This window comes from Rana temporaria, chromosome 7, assembly GCF_905171775.1.
Source record: "Rana temporaria chromosome 7, aRanTem1.1, whole genome shotgun sequence".
NCBI lineage: Eukaryota > Metazoa > Chordata > Amphibia > Anura > Ranidae > Rana > Rana temporaria.
Window position 1 is genome coordinate 162275046 of NC_053495.1, and position 21435 is coordinate 162296480.

The 21435-nt window shown below is 42.0% G+C and overlaps 1 protein-coding gene across 9 annotated transcripts in view; it reads right to left on the bottom strand.

The window, feature by feature from the left end:
• The window catches only part of RASAL2 (RAS protein activator like 2), a 425879-nt gene that overhangs the window by 102872 nt on the left and 301572 nt on the right, over nt 1-21435 (bottom strand). For 8 of the 9 annotated variants that reach the window (XM_040360350.1, XM_040360349.1, XM_040360355.1 and 5 more), the window contains one exon: nt 12132-12238. In XM_040360350.1, the coding sequence (XP_040216284.1) occupies nt 12132-12238 (107 nt within the window). Of the gene's footprint in view, nt 1-12131; nt 12239-15821; nt 16585-21435 lie in introns of those variants that run through there. The other variant, XM_040360352.1, reaches the window with a different exon arrangement.

Sequence of the window (21435 nt, forward strand, 5' to 3'; positions counted from 1 at the left end):
GTAGCTGCTGGCTTTAAAAAAATAAATAAATTGGGTGGACCTCCGATTCAATTGATTTATTTTATGTACCATCTGATTGTACTGCTATGTGCACTTTACACGCTTGTAATAGCAGTCTGTCTTTGTTCTTTTATCTGTTGTAAAATAAAATAAACACCTTTAGAATTAAGAAAGCAGCCGACGTGCTGCCCATGGTATTCATTTTATATTAATTTAACTTGTCCTAGAAAGATGTCAGCTGGAATGGGATTGGTAGTAGTTGTGGGTATTATTTTTTTTTATTAAAAAGGGCCTAGTGCATCATGCTTAATGTGAATGTTTTACTAGACAGTAATTGAAGCCAAACTATGAAATATGTCTAAAACATACATGCTCCATCTGTATGGATTTGTCATTTCTACACAAGTCTTTTACTATCATCATGCATTTTAATGAGGATATTCCCACAACAAAAAGCTCCATCATTGTGCACTCTTTATAGAATGCTATGCTCCAAGTTGGCAGCTATACTAGACATCTCCTAGCAAAAGTGAATCAGAGCCGCTTCCCTCTTTTTGAGGTCATGTTATGGTGTTTTGAGGTCTGGTCAGGCACCCTAACTTAATAAAACCTAGTCAGCTTTCACTGCGCTGCAACAGACATGTCACTCAAACTTGCAGGAGGGTCCCTGGAAAGCAATTAAAACTGTAATGCAAGCATATGACAAGCCCAATTGGCAAAGATCTATGAAGACATCTCCCCAAGCAGGCTTTAATCTTACCATCCAAGCAGTACAGCTATGCACTGTGATCAAACTTCTTCATGCTGATGGCAAAATGAATCCTGGATATGAAAGCCAATGCCTATAGTATTTACTCAATCTGGCACAGAACATAGAACATATGTCTTGCTCTTTAATTTAGATGCTATTTTATTCTGCTCATTTTACAAACTAAAGAGAAGCTATGACTGAGCAAATGCTTTGAGAGAATGTGTTCGGCTCCCAGAGGTAAAAAGGGAGTTTGCTTGAGGAAGTTCCTCCAGGTGCTCTAGTTTTCTTCGACAACCCAAAATTTGCTATACTAATGGGATACTGGCCAGATACTACTATATATGTATATGCATGAATGACTGGAAGGAATATTAGTAGATCCCCGTCACAAGGTCTGACAGTAATGCCTACTATAAGTAATTTTAGTAACTAGAAAATGCATTTCCTGCAGAAAATGTGTGGGAATGCTGAATAGCTGAATTGCTAAAGCTAACTGGATGAATAGCTTAAATCCATAAGAAAAAGTTGAAGTGAGAATAGTTGGAAAAGTAGGAATGGTTTTTAAAATAAACATGAATTTCATAAAAAAAAGTTTAACACCACTAATGTGTGAAAGATGTGGAATATTTAAAGTTTTTTTGAAACGCTAACACTAAACTGAATTGTTGGCTTTAAAGTTTTGCAAAGAATAAGCCCAATACACACTCTGTTTAATCGATTAAGTTTAGTGATCATTTCAAGAAATTTTAACAGCTTTTTCACAAAAACTGTAAAAGATATCAAATGGAAAAGATATAGCCGGATAGTGAACATTTTAAAGTTTGTTTGGTGTCTGTAGGTGAAAGTATGAAGGAGCTGAAACTTTTGGGAGCGGAAGAAGATTTTAAGGATTTGAAGCATGCTCTTATTCACTTTAATGTTAAAAAAAGTGTTAAAAGTGTTAAAAAGTGTTAAAGTATGTTTTTCAGGAGGACCTGATTGGGATCTTGCACTTTACTTTATGAAGCGGCGGATGTCCGCTGACATCCACCACTATTTGATCCTATCCTGTCCGCAAAATCCAGATGGAGGGCAGTACTAGTCCTATTTCCCATCCGTGGTGGATCGCATATGATCGAATGAAAAATGGACAGGAGAATGGGACTGGGTCCATCTGCGCTCTGCACAGTGAGCGGAGACGGACCTGTCATCCGCCTGCTCAGCGAGGATCAGCGGAGCGAACCCCCGCTAAGCAAGCAGAGTCCCTCAGGCGGAGGCACTTGTTTGAAAGGGGCCTAAATGATAGCAAACATTACCTTTCTGAACTCAGGTCAAGTTTAGATACGGAGGATCTATATAAATGTTTGGCTGTTGGTGCTATACAAAGATCGGAAGCTACTTTATTGGCTCCAATCTTTCAGATACTGTTGAAACAGATACAGATCAGTTACAAGCCATCAAAGCGGTCTAAAAATGTTTTTGGGAAATCATTGCACCAACATAGCTTGTGTTAGTACGGCAATCTCGCAGTTTTTTTCCATTTAGCCTGCTGGGTTGAATAAAAAAAAACAACTTCTAATGTGTACCAGGCTTAAAATGGTTGTGAAGGCAGAAGTTAATTTTTTATCTTCATGGATTCTATGCATTAGGATAAAAAACCTGTGTGCAGAGCAGCCCCGCCCCCAGTCCCCTAATACTTACCTGAGCCCCATCTTAATCCAATGATACTGCATGAGAGCCACGAAGTCCAGGGACTCTCCCTCCTGATTGGCCGTCAGTCAGAGAGCCAATGAGGAGAGAGAGGGGGCAGGACCAATGTGTGGCTCCATGTCTAAATAGACACACCGAGCAGTGGCTCTGGTGCCCCCATAGCAAGCTGCTTGCTATGGGGGCACTAAGCAGGAGGGAGGGGACCGAGAAGAGGAGAATCTGGGCTGCTCTGTGCAAAACCACTGCACAGAGCACATAAGTATAATATGTTTGTTATTTTAAAAATAAATAAGACTTTAGTATCACTTTACATGATCATTTTTTCTTCACTTTTTTAGCCCACTGGCTGATAGAAAAAAATTATAATGTCAAGTGATAATACAGTCTTATTTTTTTTGGGGGGGGTTGGGGGGCAGCATTCACCTATCCAAGGGATTCTCCCTGCTGTGCCATTGAATTCTGACAGCGGGACCCCTTAGCTGCAGGCAATTATCAGATGAATGTTTTCCAACAGTCCCATTAGAGAAGTCAACCATTAAATCAACTTCTCTCGAGCCGGAAACGGCCATGGATGGATTGAAATTTGGCCAGTTCCTGCTGAACTTGGTGAATTTCTATGGCCAGCTTAAGAGATTACACATGAGATTACAGACCATTGATCAAGTGCTTGATTACACTAGCTGAATTGGTCTGGAGTTATGCTTTAACAGTATCAGCAAATACTTTAAAGGGGATGTAAACCCACTCTCATCCTTTCTAAACTACTGCCATAGTGCTGATCAGGGGCGGACTGACAACTCATGGGGCCCTCGGGCAATAGAAGATTATGGGGCCCCCGGGCTTACCGATGGCCACCAAGCCAGGAGGCATTACAGAGGCGGGGCAGCTAAAATCTCAGGATTTTCACATTAAAAGCATGTCGGTTTTGGACATATCAGGGACAGATGTAAAAAAAACACAGATTTTTACATACTGTCCCTGGTTTTAATGAGCCTGGCAACCCTGATGGGGCCCCCTAGTGGCATGGGGCCCTCGGGCAGTGCCTCAATGGTCAGTCCGCCCTGGTGCTGATCTATAAGGATATACATGCCTCCTGCATGTATCCTTACCTGTCAAATGTCTCCCCTCTGTCTGTTCTAAGAACTGAAAAACTGCAGATTCTGTGGGTGGATCTGTTTGGAGCTCTGTGGGTGGAGTCGTGATGTCAGTAGACTCCCTGCCCTCCTCTACACTTCCCTTGTCAACATGCATTTTCTCCTATGTATTCCTTACACTAAATTCTGCTATGATCACCAACATCCAGTCAAAATCCAGAAAAGTAACCACATGACTTTAGAAAAGGAGTAGGGGTGGGGGGGGGGAATTAAAAAAAAAATGCCCGTCTCAGGCTAGTGCATGAGATATGTAAATAACCTGTCATTTACAGCAAGGGGGAAGAACGGACAAAAGTTTTCTCCCGTTTGTCCGTTTATCTCACTGAAAAAAGAAAAGAATAAAAGAGGATTGCTCAGAGCTGGATTAACTTTATGTGGCAAGACTGGGCACAGATGATAGGAAATCTTATATTCTACATTGTGACAGCAAAAAAACAAAAAAAAAAACAAACAAACACATTTCAGGTTTACATTCACTTTAAAATAAAATCTCTATTCAGTTATTTTCTCTCCATTTACTTCTTCACTGGTCAATGCACAAAACAGAAAAGATTAAAAACGAAAGTCTGGATGAAACAGACCTTGCATTTTTTATCTGCTGCGGACTAAAGCATAAGAAATGAAACCAGGAGAAAAGCATAGAAGTGCAATGATGTGATATTAAATTGAAGCATAAATTTCAAGTAGGCAAATAAAAATGAGTAGCATTTTGCTGCATTTTCCTTCCAGGAGTTTATGAAGGAAAAAAACAGCAAAAACTGATCTTTATTAGTAGGCTTCAACCTGCTCCCCAACTTGATCCACAAATGAGTGTGAAGCAGACACAGTGAGGGAATAATTCTCCATCCTCCCAGAAAAAAAAAAAAATGAACAGCGATTGGTTGAAAGAGGGATTTCCCAGCGAGTCAGAAAATGTCTACATACCACAAGCAGTTCTGACATTCTGAAATGATTCTCCCTCCTCTACTATTACCCCCTAACTGAAGGCTACAACATACTGCATAACTTGCTTTAGTTTTACCCAGTTATTGCTAGGGATTATTTCACACCAATAGCATTTCAGTCGTCAAATTATAATCACTACATCCCTAAATATATTTAAAGTGGTTGTAAACCTCAGACATGAAATATGAACAAAGCACATCCCTCTATAGTGTGTCTCAATCCAAAGCACAAAGTGTAATTTCTTTCTGCTGCTTCATTCCTCTGCTATCAACATGAAGCACTTCTGACAAGTTTTCCTGACACCAAGAGCAAAAAGGTGACAGGGGAGGGATCCCCAGGACACAGCCTGTGATTGACAGGGGAGGCAACTCCAGTTGATTACCTCAGCTCTGTCCCCATGTGCTGTGTGAAGGGGGATGTGTCTATTCCCTCCAATGAGCTCTCGGAGCTCTCCTCACTGAGATCTTCAGTGTGTGATTTTAGCTCTCCACCCAGTTTTCAAAAATGTCAGAAAAGTTTTATAAATTATGGACTTTGTACAGATGTAGAGAAGACTGCAGATAAACAGGTGCAACTTCTGTAGGAGAATTTATTTAATCTCTGTGCATTACCTGAGGCCAGTCACTTCGCTGAGTATATGTAAAGGCTTACAACCACTTTAAGAATCATTAAAATAGGAACACCAAAACTAGTGAAAATCAAAACTACTAGATTATTGTAGCAGTTAAAGGGTTAACCTTTAAAGTTCACCTTTCGTAACATGTTTCGCCCATATTTAGGGTGTAACATGTTGCCAACAGACCGAACCCTGCACCTCCCCGGTCCCCGCTGCGACAGCTACTGGGGTTCCTCTCCCTCCCCACTAGCTGTCACAATTAAAAATAAAATAAAAAATGTGGCTGAGCAGGGCTCCGCCCACCCAGCCGTGTTACCGATTGACAAAGCTCTGTGCATGGAAAACTACAAGGTCCAGCAGCCTTTGCAGCGGTCGGCTTGTAGTTTTCAATTAACTACCACGGCACTGTAGAGCGTCGCCATAGTTAATTTATGCTTCCTGTCAGATTGCACCCAATTACCCGTACGGGATGTGCGGGCACACAGATATACTGGCAGGTCTGCTGAAGACCTGCATGGCACCAGTGACCCGCTGGTGCAATGCTTTACAGGCTCCAAATAAAGAAAGAAATGCACGTTTTTTTACATGCATTTCCTATTTAACCCCTTGCTGACCACCGCATGTATATATACGTCGGCAGAATGGTACGGCTGCGCAAAGCAACATACCTGTACATTGCTTTGAATTTACAGTCGTACGGGCACACGCTGCGCCAGTGGACTCTATGTCCACCGGGTGGCCGCAATCGTCTCACGGAGCAGCAGAACAAGGCATTTCCCTGTTCTGCCTAGTGACAGGACAGTGATCTACTGCTCCCCATCATCGGGAGCAGTGATCACTGTCGTGTCACTGGGTCGTGTCACTGGGTCGTGTCACTGGTAGCCCCCCCCCCCTATTTAGAATCACTCCCTAGGACACACTTAAAGTGGAGGTTCACCCAAAAAATAAATTTTTAACATTACATTCAGCCGAGTTGTCCTAATGACAATCGGCTGTTTTTTTTTTTTTTTGCCCGTACATACCGACTTTCACCGCCGCTTCCGGGTATGTCTTCTTCGGGACTGGGCGTTCCTATCTGATTGACAGGCTTCCGACCGTCACATACTGCGCGTCACGAGTTGCCGAAAGAAGCCGAACGTCGGTGCGCGGGTGCCGTATAGAGCCGCACCGACTTTCGGCTTCTTTCAGCAACTCGTGACGCGCAGTATGCGACGGTCAGAAGCCTGTCAATCAGATAGGAACGCCCAGTCCCTAAGAAGACATACCCGAAAGCGGCGGTGAAAATTAGGTATGTACGGGAAAAAAAAAAAAAAAAACAGCCGATTGTCATTAGGACAACTCGGCTGAATGTAATGTTAAAAATTTATTTTTTGGTGAACCCCCGCTTTAACTCCATCGCCCCCTAGCATTTAACCCCTTCCCTGCCAGTGTCATTTACACAGTAATCAGCGCATTTTTATAGCACTGATCGCTGTATAAATGACAATGGTCCCAAAAAATTGTCAAAAGTGTCTGATGTGTCCGCCATAATGTCGCAGTCACGATAAAAATCACTTGTCGCCGCCATAACTAGTAAAAAAATAAATAAAAAAAATAATAATAAAAATGCCATAAATCTATCCCCTATTTTGTAGACGCTATAATTTTTGTGCAAACCACTCAAATGCTTATTGTGATTTTTTTATAAAAAATATGTAGAAGAATACGTATCGGCCTAAACTAAGAAATGTGTTTTTTTTTATACATTTTTGGGGATATTTATAACAAAAAATGTAAAAATATATAATTTTTTTTCCAAAATGGTCACCCTATTTTTGTTTATAGCGCAGAAAATTAAAACCGCAGAGGTGATCAAATACCACCAAAAGAAAGCTCTATTTGTAGAAAAAAAAAAAAAAGAAGATGCTAATTTTGTTTGGGTGCCACGTCGCACGACCGCGCAATTATCAGTTAAAGTGACGCAATGCCGTATCGCAAAAAAATGGGTCGGTGATTGGGCAGCCAGTTCTTCCGGGGCTAAAGTGGTTAAAGAATAGGTTATGCCAGCAATGTAATCTAATATCAGGGTAACAGGGTTTTTCTGGGTGCAGTTTGGTGGTCTAGAGGCCACCTTTATCTATGAAGGCGCAGGTGTGCAATCTGCTGTCTGGGACTAAATGGGGTCCCCCAGCCATTTCAAGGCCCCTTTTAATTAGGCAACACATTACGTTTATGGGTTCATATTTAGAGTCACATCATTTTAGGGTGCAAGAACAACTGCAATGGACTAGTACCAAAACATGAACATTTTTTAGTTTCTCACCATTTGTGCTATTTTCTGAATAAAACAAATCACAGAAAACGCATGCATTCCGGCTCATACAATTGTGCAAGCATAAAGCAATCTCTCTGGTCATATATGCATAACGCAGAGCTGTCTGTGAATGTCCAGCTACATTGCCATCTTCCTCCCAGGTAATTCTGGGCACCAACAGGGTGGAATCTGTGACTGCGGAAGACACAAGCACCGGCAGCTGGAACATCTCAGCAGGTTTTTCCTGACCTTCACTTTTGCTGACTGTGTTGGCTTTTGTTACACTTACCAGGACCAGAGGAGCTAGAAGCAGACGGCATTCCCTCACATCCAATTACACTCTGTGCTAGACAAAAGAAGCTCCATGCTGCATCAGTATTAACACTAGCAGGAGCATTCCAACTGCACCTAACATGCAATCATAATGCTGTAGTGATTCTTAATCAGATTGGGCACTGATGGTTATTTCTCGCTCGGAGACCCGACGTCTTGTTCCCACAATACAGCTGCCTAATGGAGCTAATGGTGCAGGTCTGCTTAACCCCCCACCTCCTGTATAAGTCTGGACTGTTCTCTATATATTGACTGATCTGTAAAACACTGCACTGTACAACACCAGAATAACATACCTGAATAATAAAATACAATTCACATACATAATAAATAAGCCTTACATGTAAAAGATGAAGGCCATACGGTTTTGTTAAATGGCTCCAGTCTAAAGACGAAATTCGAACCGTGTATGGGCCGTGAATCCGTGTGTCGGATTTTTCATGCGATTATAGCCGCTAGCAATAGTCACTGTGTGTTTTCCCAGCAAGGACGGCTTCCCGCAACCACCCACCCAGGAGAACACAATAGAGAGGGATTCAAGCGATTTTCCTTCCTGCAACCTGTGGTCACAGGAAAGAAAGTCACAGCGTCTATGGCCAGCTTTACCACCTCAATACAAGGCACTTTCACTCCCTTCCTGCCCAAGCCATTCTTCAGCGCTGTCACATTGAATGAGAATTGCACGGTCATGCAACACCATAACCATTTGAATTTTCTTGCATTTTCTTCACATATAGCCTTCTTTTGGTGGTATTTAATCACTTCTGGGTTGTTTTTTTTTGTTTTTTTTACAAAAATAAAAAATAAATAAGATTTTTTTTTTTAAGTTTTGCCTAATTTCTGTGAGTAAATTTCATTAAAAAAGTACATTTTCTCCTTCACTGATGTGTGCTGATATGGCTGCACTGACTGGCATCACTGATTGCTGGCACTTTAGTGTAATCAGGGCACTGATGATCAGTGCCCTGATTACATGTCTTGTTGCCCCCTGCAAGGAGATGGCCCTGATTGCCTCTCCTCATCACACACTATCAGTGTGAGGCGATGAGACCTGATTACCGGCACTTCCTCCATTTACCTGTGACCAGCTGTGATTGGTCACATGGTTAAAAAGCCACATCAGCCACTCTTTACAATGATCAAGGTTGCGCCGTGTCCTAGCAACACGGTGTGGCCTCAATCACCCCGCGGGAGCGGGCGTTGGGTGCGTCGTCATAGGACGTGCACCCAGAACGAGAGCCACACCGTCCCTTCGTCATTTGATGGTGGGCAGGCGGCAACTGGTTTTTACCTTCATGCATTCAAAAACTTTCAGTGTGCAGCTCCCCCTGCAGCCCACCCCTTATACTTATCTGAACCCAATCCCGATTCAGCCATGTGCACAAGAGCAGAGGCGCTCCCAGTTCTCTGCCTCCTTAGCTGGGAGCGTGCTATGGAGGCACTCAGCAGGGGGAAGGGGCCAAGAGGGCCGGTGAGGGACCCGATAAGAGGAGGATCTGGGCTTCTCTGTGCACAGAGCAGGTAAGCATACCATGTTTGTTTTTAAAATTTGAAGCTTTAAAAGCTCTTTATCATGGTCCTAATGTGTGTATGTATGAATGTGAGTTAGGAACCTTAGGCTGTAAGCTCCTTGAGGGCAGGGACGGACGTAAATGTAATATATATATATATATATATATATATATATATATATATATATAATTTGTTGCAAGTATGCGGGACATGCATATTATATCATACACACACACACTTTTCTTTTTCTTAAAATATAAATAAATGCATGTGGCATATATTGTATAGACATAACCATGCCATGTGTGCAATCCTAAAGAAAGATCATGATTGCACATAAAACAGATGATTAAAGGGAACCTGTCATCAGTTAGAAATAGGGAAGCAGCTGTTGTTGCAGCCATTATCTTTGCTTTCCTATTGGGCAAGTCCCTGAACTGGAACAAGTGTCTGCATATTAAGTGATCAACACCTGATATGCATATGCTTGTTCCAGGTCAGTGAATTGCAAAGTGGTGAATGAAGAGGACAGCCCTTAGCCGACACCTTCAAAATCAATTTCGCAATAGAAGTATAGCCACTTAATTTTGACTTACAAGCCCCAAATATGCCATTTGCTATTCCAAAAGCTAAACACATAAGTGTATCTTCTGCCCACTGAAGTAGACGAGGAGAAACACAAATTGTATAAACTAACAGCAATCCCATGTTCCCCTCCAACCAACTGCCCCACATTAAGGCCCCTTCAGGCTCATTCAACAAGCTGGTGTAAAGCACAAAGAGCATTAATCCGTATTATGCAAAAGGCTTTCAGTTCACAGGAGCCATATCAGTGAATAATTAGACGATTTACAATAGTTTGCCCTATAGACATTTTCCCATCAGTGAATACAGAGGTCTTTCTAAAGCCCCGTTCACAACAAGCAGAATGTCGGGAGACATTGGTCGGTACAAAAAATACCAGCTGAAATTCTGCCCGTCGATATGACAGTTTGGCAGGTCTGCCGTGTATGCTGGACAACCAGCAGCCAACCAATCCCTGATCAGCACTTATTGGTGTGTTCTGGCGGGGGGGGGGGGGGGGGGTTGTTGGAGGGAGTCCCCCTTTCAGAACACAGCTCACCGGGGGAGATCGCTGGACTAACCTTGCGTGGTTAGTACAGTGGCAAAAAAAGAAAAGAAAAAAAGACTGTAGTGTGCACCAGGCTTGAGGGCTAATACTTACAGACATTACTTAGACATTGTAGAAACAGAGGTCTCTACAACAGCCAATACCGGAAGGAATTTAAATGTACGTCCTCCAATTCTCTTCAGAGGTGCAAAATACAACAGAGTAGGGGGTGCAAGGTGAAGGGAAATATGTTGTGTGAAATATTTAAAAATTGCCAGAACGTATTCTAAACGGATTGTCTGGGGAACAAAATCTCTAGTTCCACCTTTGTACTCTCATAGCAAATGTATTATTGTCTTTTTTTGCCTTTATATATATATAAGGCATTGTGAACCCTTACATATATCTAGTGAAGTGACTGGCCTCAGGTGATACACAGAGATTAAACAAATCCTCCTATCTAAGTTTTATCTGTTTATTTGCAGTCTTATCTACTATACATCTGTTTAAGTCAAGAGTTGATTAAAGCTTGTCTGAGCTGTCAGAAAACAGGGTGCGAAAAGCTGAAATTACAATCTGCAGAGCTTAAGGAGAAATCTGAGAGCAGATTGGAGGGAAGGGACCCACCTCCCTCCACACAGCACACAGGAACAGAGATGATGCTCCCTTCCCTGTCACCCTTTGTCTATTGGTGTCAGGAAAACTGATAGAGGAACAAAGCAGCAAACAGGAATGACACTTAATGCTTTTAACTGAGATAAGTACACACTATAGAGTGATATTCTTTGTTCATATTTTATGTCCGAGGTGTACAACCACTTTAATGAGTCTACAGCAACATATAGCATGTCTATGTCAGGGTTAGGCAACCTTAAAGAGGTGGCCATCTACCTGAACAACAAGTCAAAGATCACTGAGCACAGGGTTGCCTCCTCACACCGGATTGCCATGCTACCGTGTCATGCATTGCACAGCAATCATGGGTTTATGGTGGCAAGGAGGCAACATATCGCCTCCATACCACCTGTCAGCACACTCTAATCACTTTTCATAGCAGCAGCAGTACCTGCTGAACTTTCTAAAAGAGCCCTTATTTGCATTTGACCGCGGCACCCTTAGGGCTCTTTCACACGTAAAGTTCAGGGGTATTAAAACAGCAGGATATAATAGAAGTCTATGGCTAAGCGCAGCAAATTGGCATGAAAGCTGCAGGTACACTGCACCTGCGTTGTGGGTAAATCGCAGCACATCAGTGTGAAAGCAGCCCTATACTATTATACCCAGTGTATTGGGTCACAGTGACCTGTAGAATCGCTTCTTTCCTGTTGCTGGCACCACTCTGGAGACCGATAGCCGGGATAAGAGGTGGAGTGCAGTTGGTATCACTCCGCATGGGACAGGAGCCAGTGCTACAGAGGAGGCATCGGCTTACGCGGCTCTTGCTCCCTACTATAGCTCCAACTTTACAAGTAATCCCTCTGCATTGCACTCTGTTTGATGCTCTGGGATAGTGGGTCAGCAAGCCCAGACCGTGATCTACAAGTCACCTGTCCGTGATCTACTGGTAGATCACGATCTACAGGTAGCTGACACCCAGTCTTTATTTTTGAAGCCACACAAAGGTTTTACGAAGAAGTGTTCAAGAGTAGATAAACACAAATGCAAAGAGCACCTATTATTGTGTATAGTAGAGACCACAGAGATTAAAAGAAATATTAATAACTTACAGAGACTTTAAATGGAGAGGTACTGGCAGGGTCCATGGAGCTAGCCTTGTCGGATGTGCTGGTTCCCGATATGCTTCTCCTTCGTGGCGACCTCTCAGCTGGCACCTCTGTACAAGTAAAGAAAAAACACCTGACATGAGACTGACGTAAGGTCAACAGTGGAAAATAAAACCTCACCATTCTCTAAGCAGAACAAGCAGGGCGGCTTGTCAAATAATAACAAGCATCTTTTTGTTTAAGCTTCTTGTGAGAAAAGATAATTGTTCTTTAGATTTCACAGTTGGGCTCCTCGGAGCAGACAAAATAAAAAGAATGAACTCTGCAGACAGTGAGAAGAACACATTCCAAGCGTAGGTCTCTGGGAGTGGATTAGGATACAGTAGAGCACGCTCAACAGGTGAATTCCATTGATACAAATATGCCTTACAAAATAAACAGACTGCCAGATACCGAGACTCACATTACTTAGATACAGATATAAATGCAGAATAAGAAAACACACATTCAGCATAAATGCAGGGCCGAATCATCTTTATATAATTTAGGAGCAGAGCAGTCCAATCCAGGGACGGCGGGAGCTTTAAGGAGCCAATAAAGGCTAAAATAATGTCAAGTTCATGGACTACCTGGTTCCTGAGACTTGACCAGCCCTGAGTCAAGCTTATTATACAACTCAGCTAAATAGAAAACATTAAAAACTGTCTTTTAACACCTCGCCAAATAAAAAAAATGTAAACTGTCAACGAAGCCAACCCTTGCTTAGTTTTAATACCAATAAAAACAATGGGGTAGATTTACTAAAATTGGCGAGTGCAAAATCTGGTGCGACCCTGCTTCCAGTTTTTTTTTTGTCAAAACTTAAAGTAGAACTATAGGCAAAACTTTTTCCCCCCCAAATTTTGGATAGAGAAAGGGAAGGTTATAACCCCTGTTATTTTTTTTTTTTTTTTTTTTTTACCATCTGTGTCTGATTGCAGAGACTTTCCTTCACTTCCTGTCCCAAAGTCAAACAGGAAGTGAGAGAAAATCCCTGCAAACTAAGGGAATTCCTTGGGGACCCTCAGGTCACCAGAACTAGTGTCCCCATTGGAAGATTTCCATGCTATTACTTTTCTGGTGACAACCCAAACTTTTAAAATTTCTTTTACTTTCACCTTCAATGATAATGGTAAAAAGAACAAATCGAGAGGGTGAATCTCCCTAACGGGGGGGGGGGGGGGGCTGGGCACAGATAGCACTAAAAACTCTCAGGTGTCCTAATCTCTCTCCACTATATCCAAAACAAAAAAGTTTTGCCTTTAGTTATACCATATATACTTGAGTATAGCCGAGGCACCTAATTATACCACAAAAAAAAAAAAATGGGAAAATGTATTGACTTGAGTATAAGCCTAGGGTGTCCATCTGCATGCCTCACTGTGCCCATGACTAGTCTGACGTTTAACATGGGAGTATATCGAAGGGGTGCCCGGCTTTGAAAAATCGGTGCTCCCCAGCCCAAGGTCCCTCAGACAACAAACTTTGCACACAGTTAGAGGAGAAATGGGGCTATATGTGTGCCATGTTCCGGGTCCAGGGGACCTACGACCAGCTGGTACCAGGTCCCCAAAGTCACCGGAGAAATTACCGTTTAACATGGGAGTCTATGGAAGGGGTGCCCGGGTTTGAAAAATCGGTGCTTCCCGGCCGTAGGTCCCCCGGACAACAAGTTGCACACTTGTGGAGGAAAAGTGGGGCTACATACGTGACAAGTTTGGGGTCCAAGGGACCTACGGCCGGCACCAAGTCCCCAAACCTGGGAGATCAGGCGCAAAAAGGTGACTCAAGTATTAGCAGAGGGGGGCATTTTCAGCACAAAAAAATGTGCTGAATAACTCGGCTTATACTCGAGTATATACGGTACTTTGAATTGAACAAGCTAAAGTTAAAAGCCCATGGTTATGTAAAAGGCTTCAGACATTGGGGTTGATATACAAAATCTTGTGCTGCTACATGGTAGCCAATCCGCTTCCAACTTCAGCTCGTTAAATTAAAGTGGTAGTAAAGCTCGCATTGTGATTTTTACCTACAGATAAGTCTATAATAAGTTAAAATGAATATCTCCGAAACGAGCACCGTTTAAAAGATATTCACCCTGGATGCAGCCGGTGAGGTCACCGGACTGTGCTGGACCTTCCGGAGCCTCGTGCCGAAACCGAGAGCACGTGCGTGCATGGGCAGGAGTGATGTCATCACAGCTCTGGCCACTCACACAGCTGGAGTCCGTGAACCCAGACCGGGGGAAGATGTCAGCCCCTTCCGCTGTGACAGCTTGCTGCTGGAAGGCTTTGTTCTAAGGTAAGTATTTCATAATGTGCAAGTATGCGATGCATGCCAGCAATTATGCAATTGTGTTACAGGTGTTTATTTTTTTTTCTCAAACGGCCGCTGTATATTCCCGCTTTCAGCTTTGACAAAAAAACGGGACCTGATTGGTTTGTATTCACAGCTGCAGTAGATGTTCTTTCTAGCTTGCAGTGCGTGCCAAAAAACTTTAAATAATTCTGTGATGACCCTCCTACATTTTGCTGCAGGTTTATAATGCCTTCTTATTCTGCAACAATAATAATACTTTTAAAATACCTTTGTGCTCCATGTGCAGTATTCCATTTTATAGAAGTAGTAGACCAGAAATCAGCACTTTATTTGCACCCATACTTTTTTGGCTCCAATATAGCATACAGACTATAAATTAAACTAATTCACCCAATTATGCTTTAGTAACCAAGGGCACCCATCTGAGGTTTTCAGAAAATTTTCGCAAGGTAAACGTTTATCAGCTTACAGTGGGAGGGCTAGTGATTGATCGGATTGATTGCTGAGGGTTCCGGTACATCTCTGGCCTTTGACTAGGTTGTTAAATATATCTAGGTTTACAAATATCACTGTTACTAAACTAGCCACAATATTTAACACGACTAATATTATTAATTTATCAGTCTAATTTAATGTTTCAATACGCATTTGTAGGAAACATGTAGCGTGTTGTTCTACGGACAATGGTAAAAAAGGAAAGACCGGTTAGGTGAAAAATTACAGGAATTTTTTAGAATGGAAAGAATACTGCTAATAATAATTAGACACATGTATGCAATTGTGGAAAGTCTAAAACCAGCAAGCGTGTCAGTAGGGTTAATTTACTAAAGGAGTCAAAGCTGTTCACATCGTAAAGTGAACGTTGGTGAAGAATATGAAGCTGTGTTTACTTTAAACAGCCAATCATTTTTTATTTCCTTTGAACACGATTGGTTATTCAAAGTGACCATATGACCACTGATGATCGTAGTCCTTCCCACTGGAATATACCTTTCTTTGGAAGCATCTACGAGTTGCCGAAGGGAACTTATCTAGTAAATATAGCACTAATATGATTCTAAAATTAGCAATTCAATAATTTATAGGATTTTAAAAATGATCAATTATACAATTTATACAAACCAAAGACCCATATATTGATTTGATGACTATAGGACCACCTGATTACCAATATTCACTTTGTATAGGGTATATTCACATTGCTAGGTGAACAACCTCTACTCCTTTAGCAAATTAATCCCTTCTCTGTACGACTATGGGTCAACCGTGAGTTAAATGGACAAGTCTGAATCTTAAAATCCAGAAAAAAAGAAAAAACACATTCTTTGCATGTACCTTTATCACAAGTGCTACCCATCTCCACTTCAAAGCCTGGGCAGAGTCCAACTTCGGAGACGCAACCAAGAATCCCACACATGGATCTACATCCTATGCAGTGCTGCACTGGCTTAAAGAAATGCCGGTGTCATAGCAGGGGCTGTGCAGCCTGGCACAGTCCACCGTTCTCAGGAAACTGGCGCAGCGAAGACGAACAATCCTGGCCTTTTGGCCCAGGGGATCCGTGCTACTTCCAATTCTGAAAGAAGCTGGATCTGATCCTGCCGCTCTCCCCCCTCCCCTGGCAGTGTGCAGAGAGCAAGGAGATACACACTGACGACTGCAGCTATTCAATCAATTGCCTCAACTGCACATCCTCATTAGAGATCAAGCTATTTACAGATGCTGAAGCACTCTGGCGTTTAGTCGGAGAAAGTGTCATCAGTGTGCCTCTCAATCCATGCAAACAAGAAACGCATACTGAAAAGTGCTGCTAACCTGTGCCAATGCAGAACTGCCTATGCAACCCAAAAAGCATTTCATCTAGAATCAAGCCGTCTGTAGCAAAAAGATGTAAAACCACATCAAGATCACCATCAGTTTAAAATCAATCCCAACAGAAAGGGCCTAAACAGTCATATCATTACATTTGGTTTGTACTCGATGAGGATCGGGATAATGGATACAAGCAAAACATACATTCATTTTGTTTTTTAAAGGGTCTGCAGCACAGTATACAGTAAGGGGATAAGTGGACCACAGCAAAAAGAATAAAACACAAACTGCGGAAACAAGAATGGACCCTGCATAAAAAAAAGCCTACAATTAAAGCCAACTTCCAACAATAAAAACAAAAAAAGGCAAAAAAAAAAAAAAGACAAAAAAAAGAAAAAAGTTCAGCAATGCAAACAACTTAGCGGAACTGTTAATTCAGCAACTAAGCTTCCATCAATGACAAAAGAAACAATTTGCACAGTGAATGCCTTGTGTCCATTAAAATGTAACGACAATAGAACAGTCCAGACAAATTTCCGAAGAAGCAACAAGATACAAAATTCTTCCCAGAAGTTAAAGCAACTGAGTTTCAGGACAGGGGACGAGAAGAAAAAAAAGTTTTGATCTGAGCAGGTTCTGAATACCACAATAGTCCTATTTTCTCCCGTTAATATTCCATGATAATTGCCTCCTCTGCAAAATTACAGCTCACTCAGCAGTCAGAGAAAGGGCTGTTTGTTAAGGTGAAGGTATGGCCACAGATTGTGCATTTGGAGCTTGGCACTGAAGCTCTTCCTCCTCCTCCATCATTATCACCGGACTTCTCAATTTTTTTTCCCCAGCAGCGGTGGGAGAAACTGGGTTGGAGTCACCTTGCAGAATAACAGTGAGATTCCCCAGTGTCATTGTTATGCATTCTCTTCAAGACGTCAGCCTGAAGTCGCACACTGTGGATCCTCTCCCATCCACAGGGAAAGTTGCAGCCGAGTCAGAGAGGCAGACTGCAGGTCCTTCAAGCCGGGTTAGAATTCTCTCCCAAAATTAGATGTCTCTTCCCCCAAGTCATCCACCCCCAGCATGCTACACACTACTGTTGCATTATCACCTGCTGCAAAATCAATGCAGCTCTCTTCTGCTTAATGGTTCCTATCTCATTGTCATCTGCACTTAGTCCCGGCAAAGAATAACTGGCGTCCAATAAACAGAAATAACATCTAATAAAAAGGTTGCATTAAAAAGCTGAGTCTGATTTTGCAGCATAGCAGGGAGCTGTAGCAAGGTTCACCTCTTGCACATTCTATTCAAGCAACAGCACACAAATAAGATCTTTAAGTAACCTAGACCCAGTGTCCGAGTCAGCAAACGGATGTGGGCAGGAGAAGGGAAAAAAAACACCTCCCTGAGATAAGTCATGGTAAAAGCCTCTGCAGAGATGCTCTGGAAAGCCGCCTATCTAGTTTGACTGCTGGAAGGGAATTTGGAGTATTTTTATGCTCTGCTGGTGTGTAGTTATACAGAACACACAGCCAATAAAACATGTTAACCAGCTAAACAAGCTATCAGGGGAAACCAGAACAACATCTGTCTACTACAAAAAGGGTCAATCTGTGCTAGCCAATCATTACAAGAGGCGTTATTCATAAATCAGTATTTTCACAACGGCTGCTTGACATTTACTAAGCCACTAAAGCCATCAGACAAGGTGATCAAAGGATCTTGTAACAGATATATATGCAAAGGGTAGCTACATAGTACTTGCTATAACTGGTACTACATGTGTATGAGCTCTGATGACCATTATGGTTACAATGGAAAAACCAAATTAAAGTGGTTGTAAAGGCAGAATTTTTTTTTTTTTACCTTAATGCATTCCACGCATTAAGGTAAAAACCTGTGTGCAGCAGCCCCCCCAATACTTACCTGAGCCCCATTGCGATCCAGTAAAGTGTACGAGAGCCTCGGCTCTCCTCATTGGCTAAGACAACAGCGGTAGCCAATCACAGCCAGTGAGTCAATGAGGAGAGAGAGGGGGCGGGGCCAATGCTCGGCTGTGTTGGAATGGACATGCAGAGCAGCGGCTCTGGGAGCACTCAGCAGGAGGGAGGGGCCAGGAGCACGGGTAGGGGACCCAAAAAGAGGAAGATCAGGGCTGCTCCATGCAAAAACCAATGCACAGAGCAAGTTTATCGTGTGTGTGTGTGTGTGTATATATATATATATATATATATATATATATATATATATATATATATATATATATATATATATACCGTATTTATCGGGGTAAAGCGCACACCGGCGTATAGCGCGCACACCAAACCTAGAAGGGAGTTCTAAGGAAAAAAAGAAATACTTACAGTTTGAATGCCCCTCGACGGTGTCTTGCCCGGCGTCCATTGACGGCCTTGTCCGGTCCAGCGTCAGTCTGTGGCCTTGGTGGTATCCTCCCCGCTTCTCCCGCGCTGTCCTCCCCGCTTCTCCCACGCTGTCTCTGAGCGCCGCTGCTGGCATATACCGAGCGCAGTACACTCGGCTAGGCTCGGCTCCTCTCGCATAAAGGCTAGGAGGCGGGACAGGGCGTGACCGCGAGTGGAGCCGAGTGTACTGCGCTCGGTATATGTCGGCGGCTGCGCCCGGGAACAGCAGTATCGGCGTATATCGCGCACCCACGATTTTCCCCTGATTTTAAGGGGAAAAAAAGTGCGCGTTATATGCTGATAAATACGGTGTATATACACACACACACACACACACACACACACACACATATATATATATATATATATATACACACACACACACACACACACACATTGTGTGTATGTGTATATATATATATATATATATATATATATATATATATATATATATATATATATATATATATATATATATATATATATATACATATACACACAGGGAGTGCAGAATTATTAGGCAAGTTGTATTTTTGAGGATTCATTTTATTATTGAACAACAACCATGTTCTCAATGAACCCAAAAAACTCATTAATATCAAAGCTGAATATTTTTGGAAGTAGTTTTTAGTTTGTTTTTAGTTTTAGCTATTTTAGGGGGATATCTGTGTGTGCAGGTGACTATTACTGTGCATAATTATTAGGCAACTTAACAAAAAACAAATATATACCCATTTCAATTATTTATTTTTACCAGTGAAACCAATATAACATCTGAACATTCACAAATATACATTTCTGACATTCAAAAACAAAACAAAAACAAATCAGTGACCAATATAGCCACCTTTCTTTGCAAGGACACTCAAAAGCCTGCCATCCATGGATTCTGTCAGTGTTTTGATCTGTTCACCATCAACATTTCGTGCAGCAGCAACCACAGCCTCCCAGACACTGTTCAGAGAGGTGTACTGTTTTCCCTCCTTGTAAATCTCACATTTGATGATGGACCACAGGTTCTCAATGGGGTTCAGATCAGGTGAACAAGGAGGCCATGTCATTAGATTTTCTTCTTTTATACCCTTTCTTGCCAGCCACGCTGTGGAGTACTTTGACACGTGTGATGGAGCATTGTCCTGCATGAAAATCATGCTTTTCTTGAAGGATGCAGACTTCTTCCTGTACCACTGCTTGAAGAAGGTGTCTTCCAGAAACTGGCAGTAGGACTGGGAGTTGAGCTTGACTCCATCCTCAACCCGAAAAGGCCCCACAAGCTCATCTTTGATGATACCAGCCCAAACCAGTACTCCACCTTGCTGGCGTCTGAGTCGGACTGGAGCTCTCTGCCCTTTACCAATCCAGCCACGGGCCCATCCATCTGGCCCATCAAGACTCACTCTCATTTCATCAGTCCATAAAACCTTAGAAAAATCAGTCTTGAGATATTTCTTGGCCCAGTCTTGACGTTTCAGCTTGTGTGTCTTGTTCAGTGGTGGTCGTGTTTCAGCCTTTCTTACCTTGGCCATGTCTCTGAGTATTGCACACCTTTTGCTTTTGGGCACTCCAGTGATGTTGCAGCTCTGAAATATGGCCAAACTGGTGGCAAGTGGCATCTTGGCAGCTGCACGCTTGACTTTTCTCAGTTCATGGGCAGTTATTTTGCGCCTTGGTTTTTCCACACGCTTCTTGCGACCCTGTTGACTATTTTGAATGAAACGCTTGATTGTTCGATGATCACGCTTCAGAAGCTTTGCAATTTTAAGAGTGCTGCATCCCTCTGCAAGATATCTCACTATTTTTGACTTTTCTGAGCCTGTCAAGTCCTTCTTTTGACCCATTTTGCCAAAGGAAAGGAGGTTGCCTAATAATTATGCACACCTGATATAGGGCGTTGATGTCATTAGACCACACCTCTTCTCATTACAGAGATGCACATCACCTAATATGCTTAATTGGTAGTAGGCTTTCGAGCCTATACAGCTTGGAGTAAGACAACATACATGAAGAGGATGATGTGGTCAAAATACTCATTTGCCTAATAATTCTGCACTCCCTGTATATATATATATATATATATATATATATATATATATATATATATATATATATATATATATATATATATATATATATATATATATATATATATATATATATATATATATAGATATACATATACATACATACATATACACACACACACACACACACACACACACACACACGTAGGTTAATTGGCTTCTGTCTAAACTTGGCCCTAGTATATGAATGCTAGTTAGGGACCTTAGATTGTAAGCTCCTTGAGGGTAGGGACAGATGTGAATGTACAATGTATATGTAAAGCGCTGTGTTTATATATATATTCTGCTTCTGTCTATAGCAGCGTCAACCAATCAAATTTTCCACTTTAGCTGACAAAATCCAACCTAATCTTGATCAATAGGCAAAATCAATCCTGATTAAAGCATTAGTCATCTGCTTCGAGACCAATTTAATCTCCGATAGATTAAGATATAGCAAGGCCGCCACATTTTACCAATAAACAATTGAGGCTGGTAAAAATTAGAATAAAGAACACCTTATATTTTATATTTAAAGTAGAACTATAGGCAAACATTTTTTATTTATTTTTTTCATTTTGGATAGAGTAAGAGAAGGTTTTAACCCCTTTAAGGTTTGTTTTTGCCCTCTTTGTCCCATTGAGGACATTTTCCTACTTT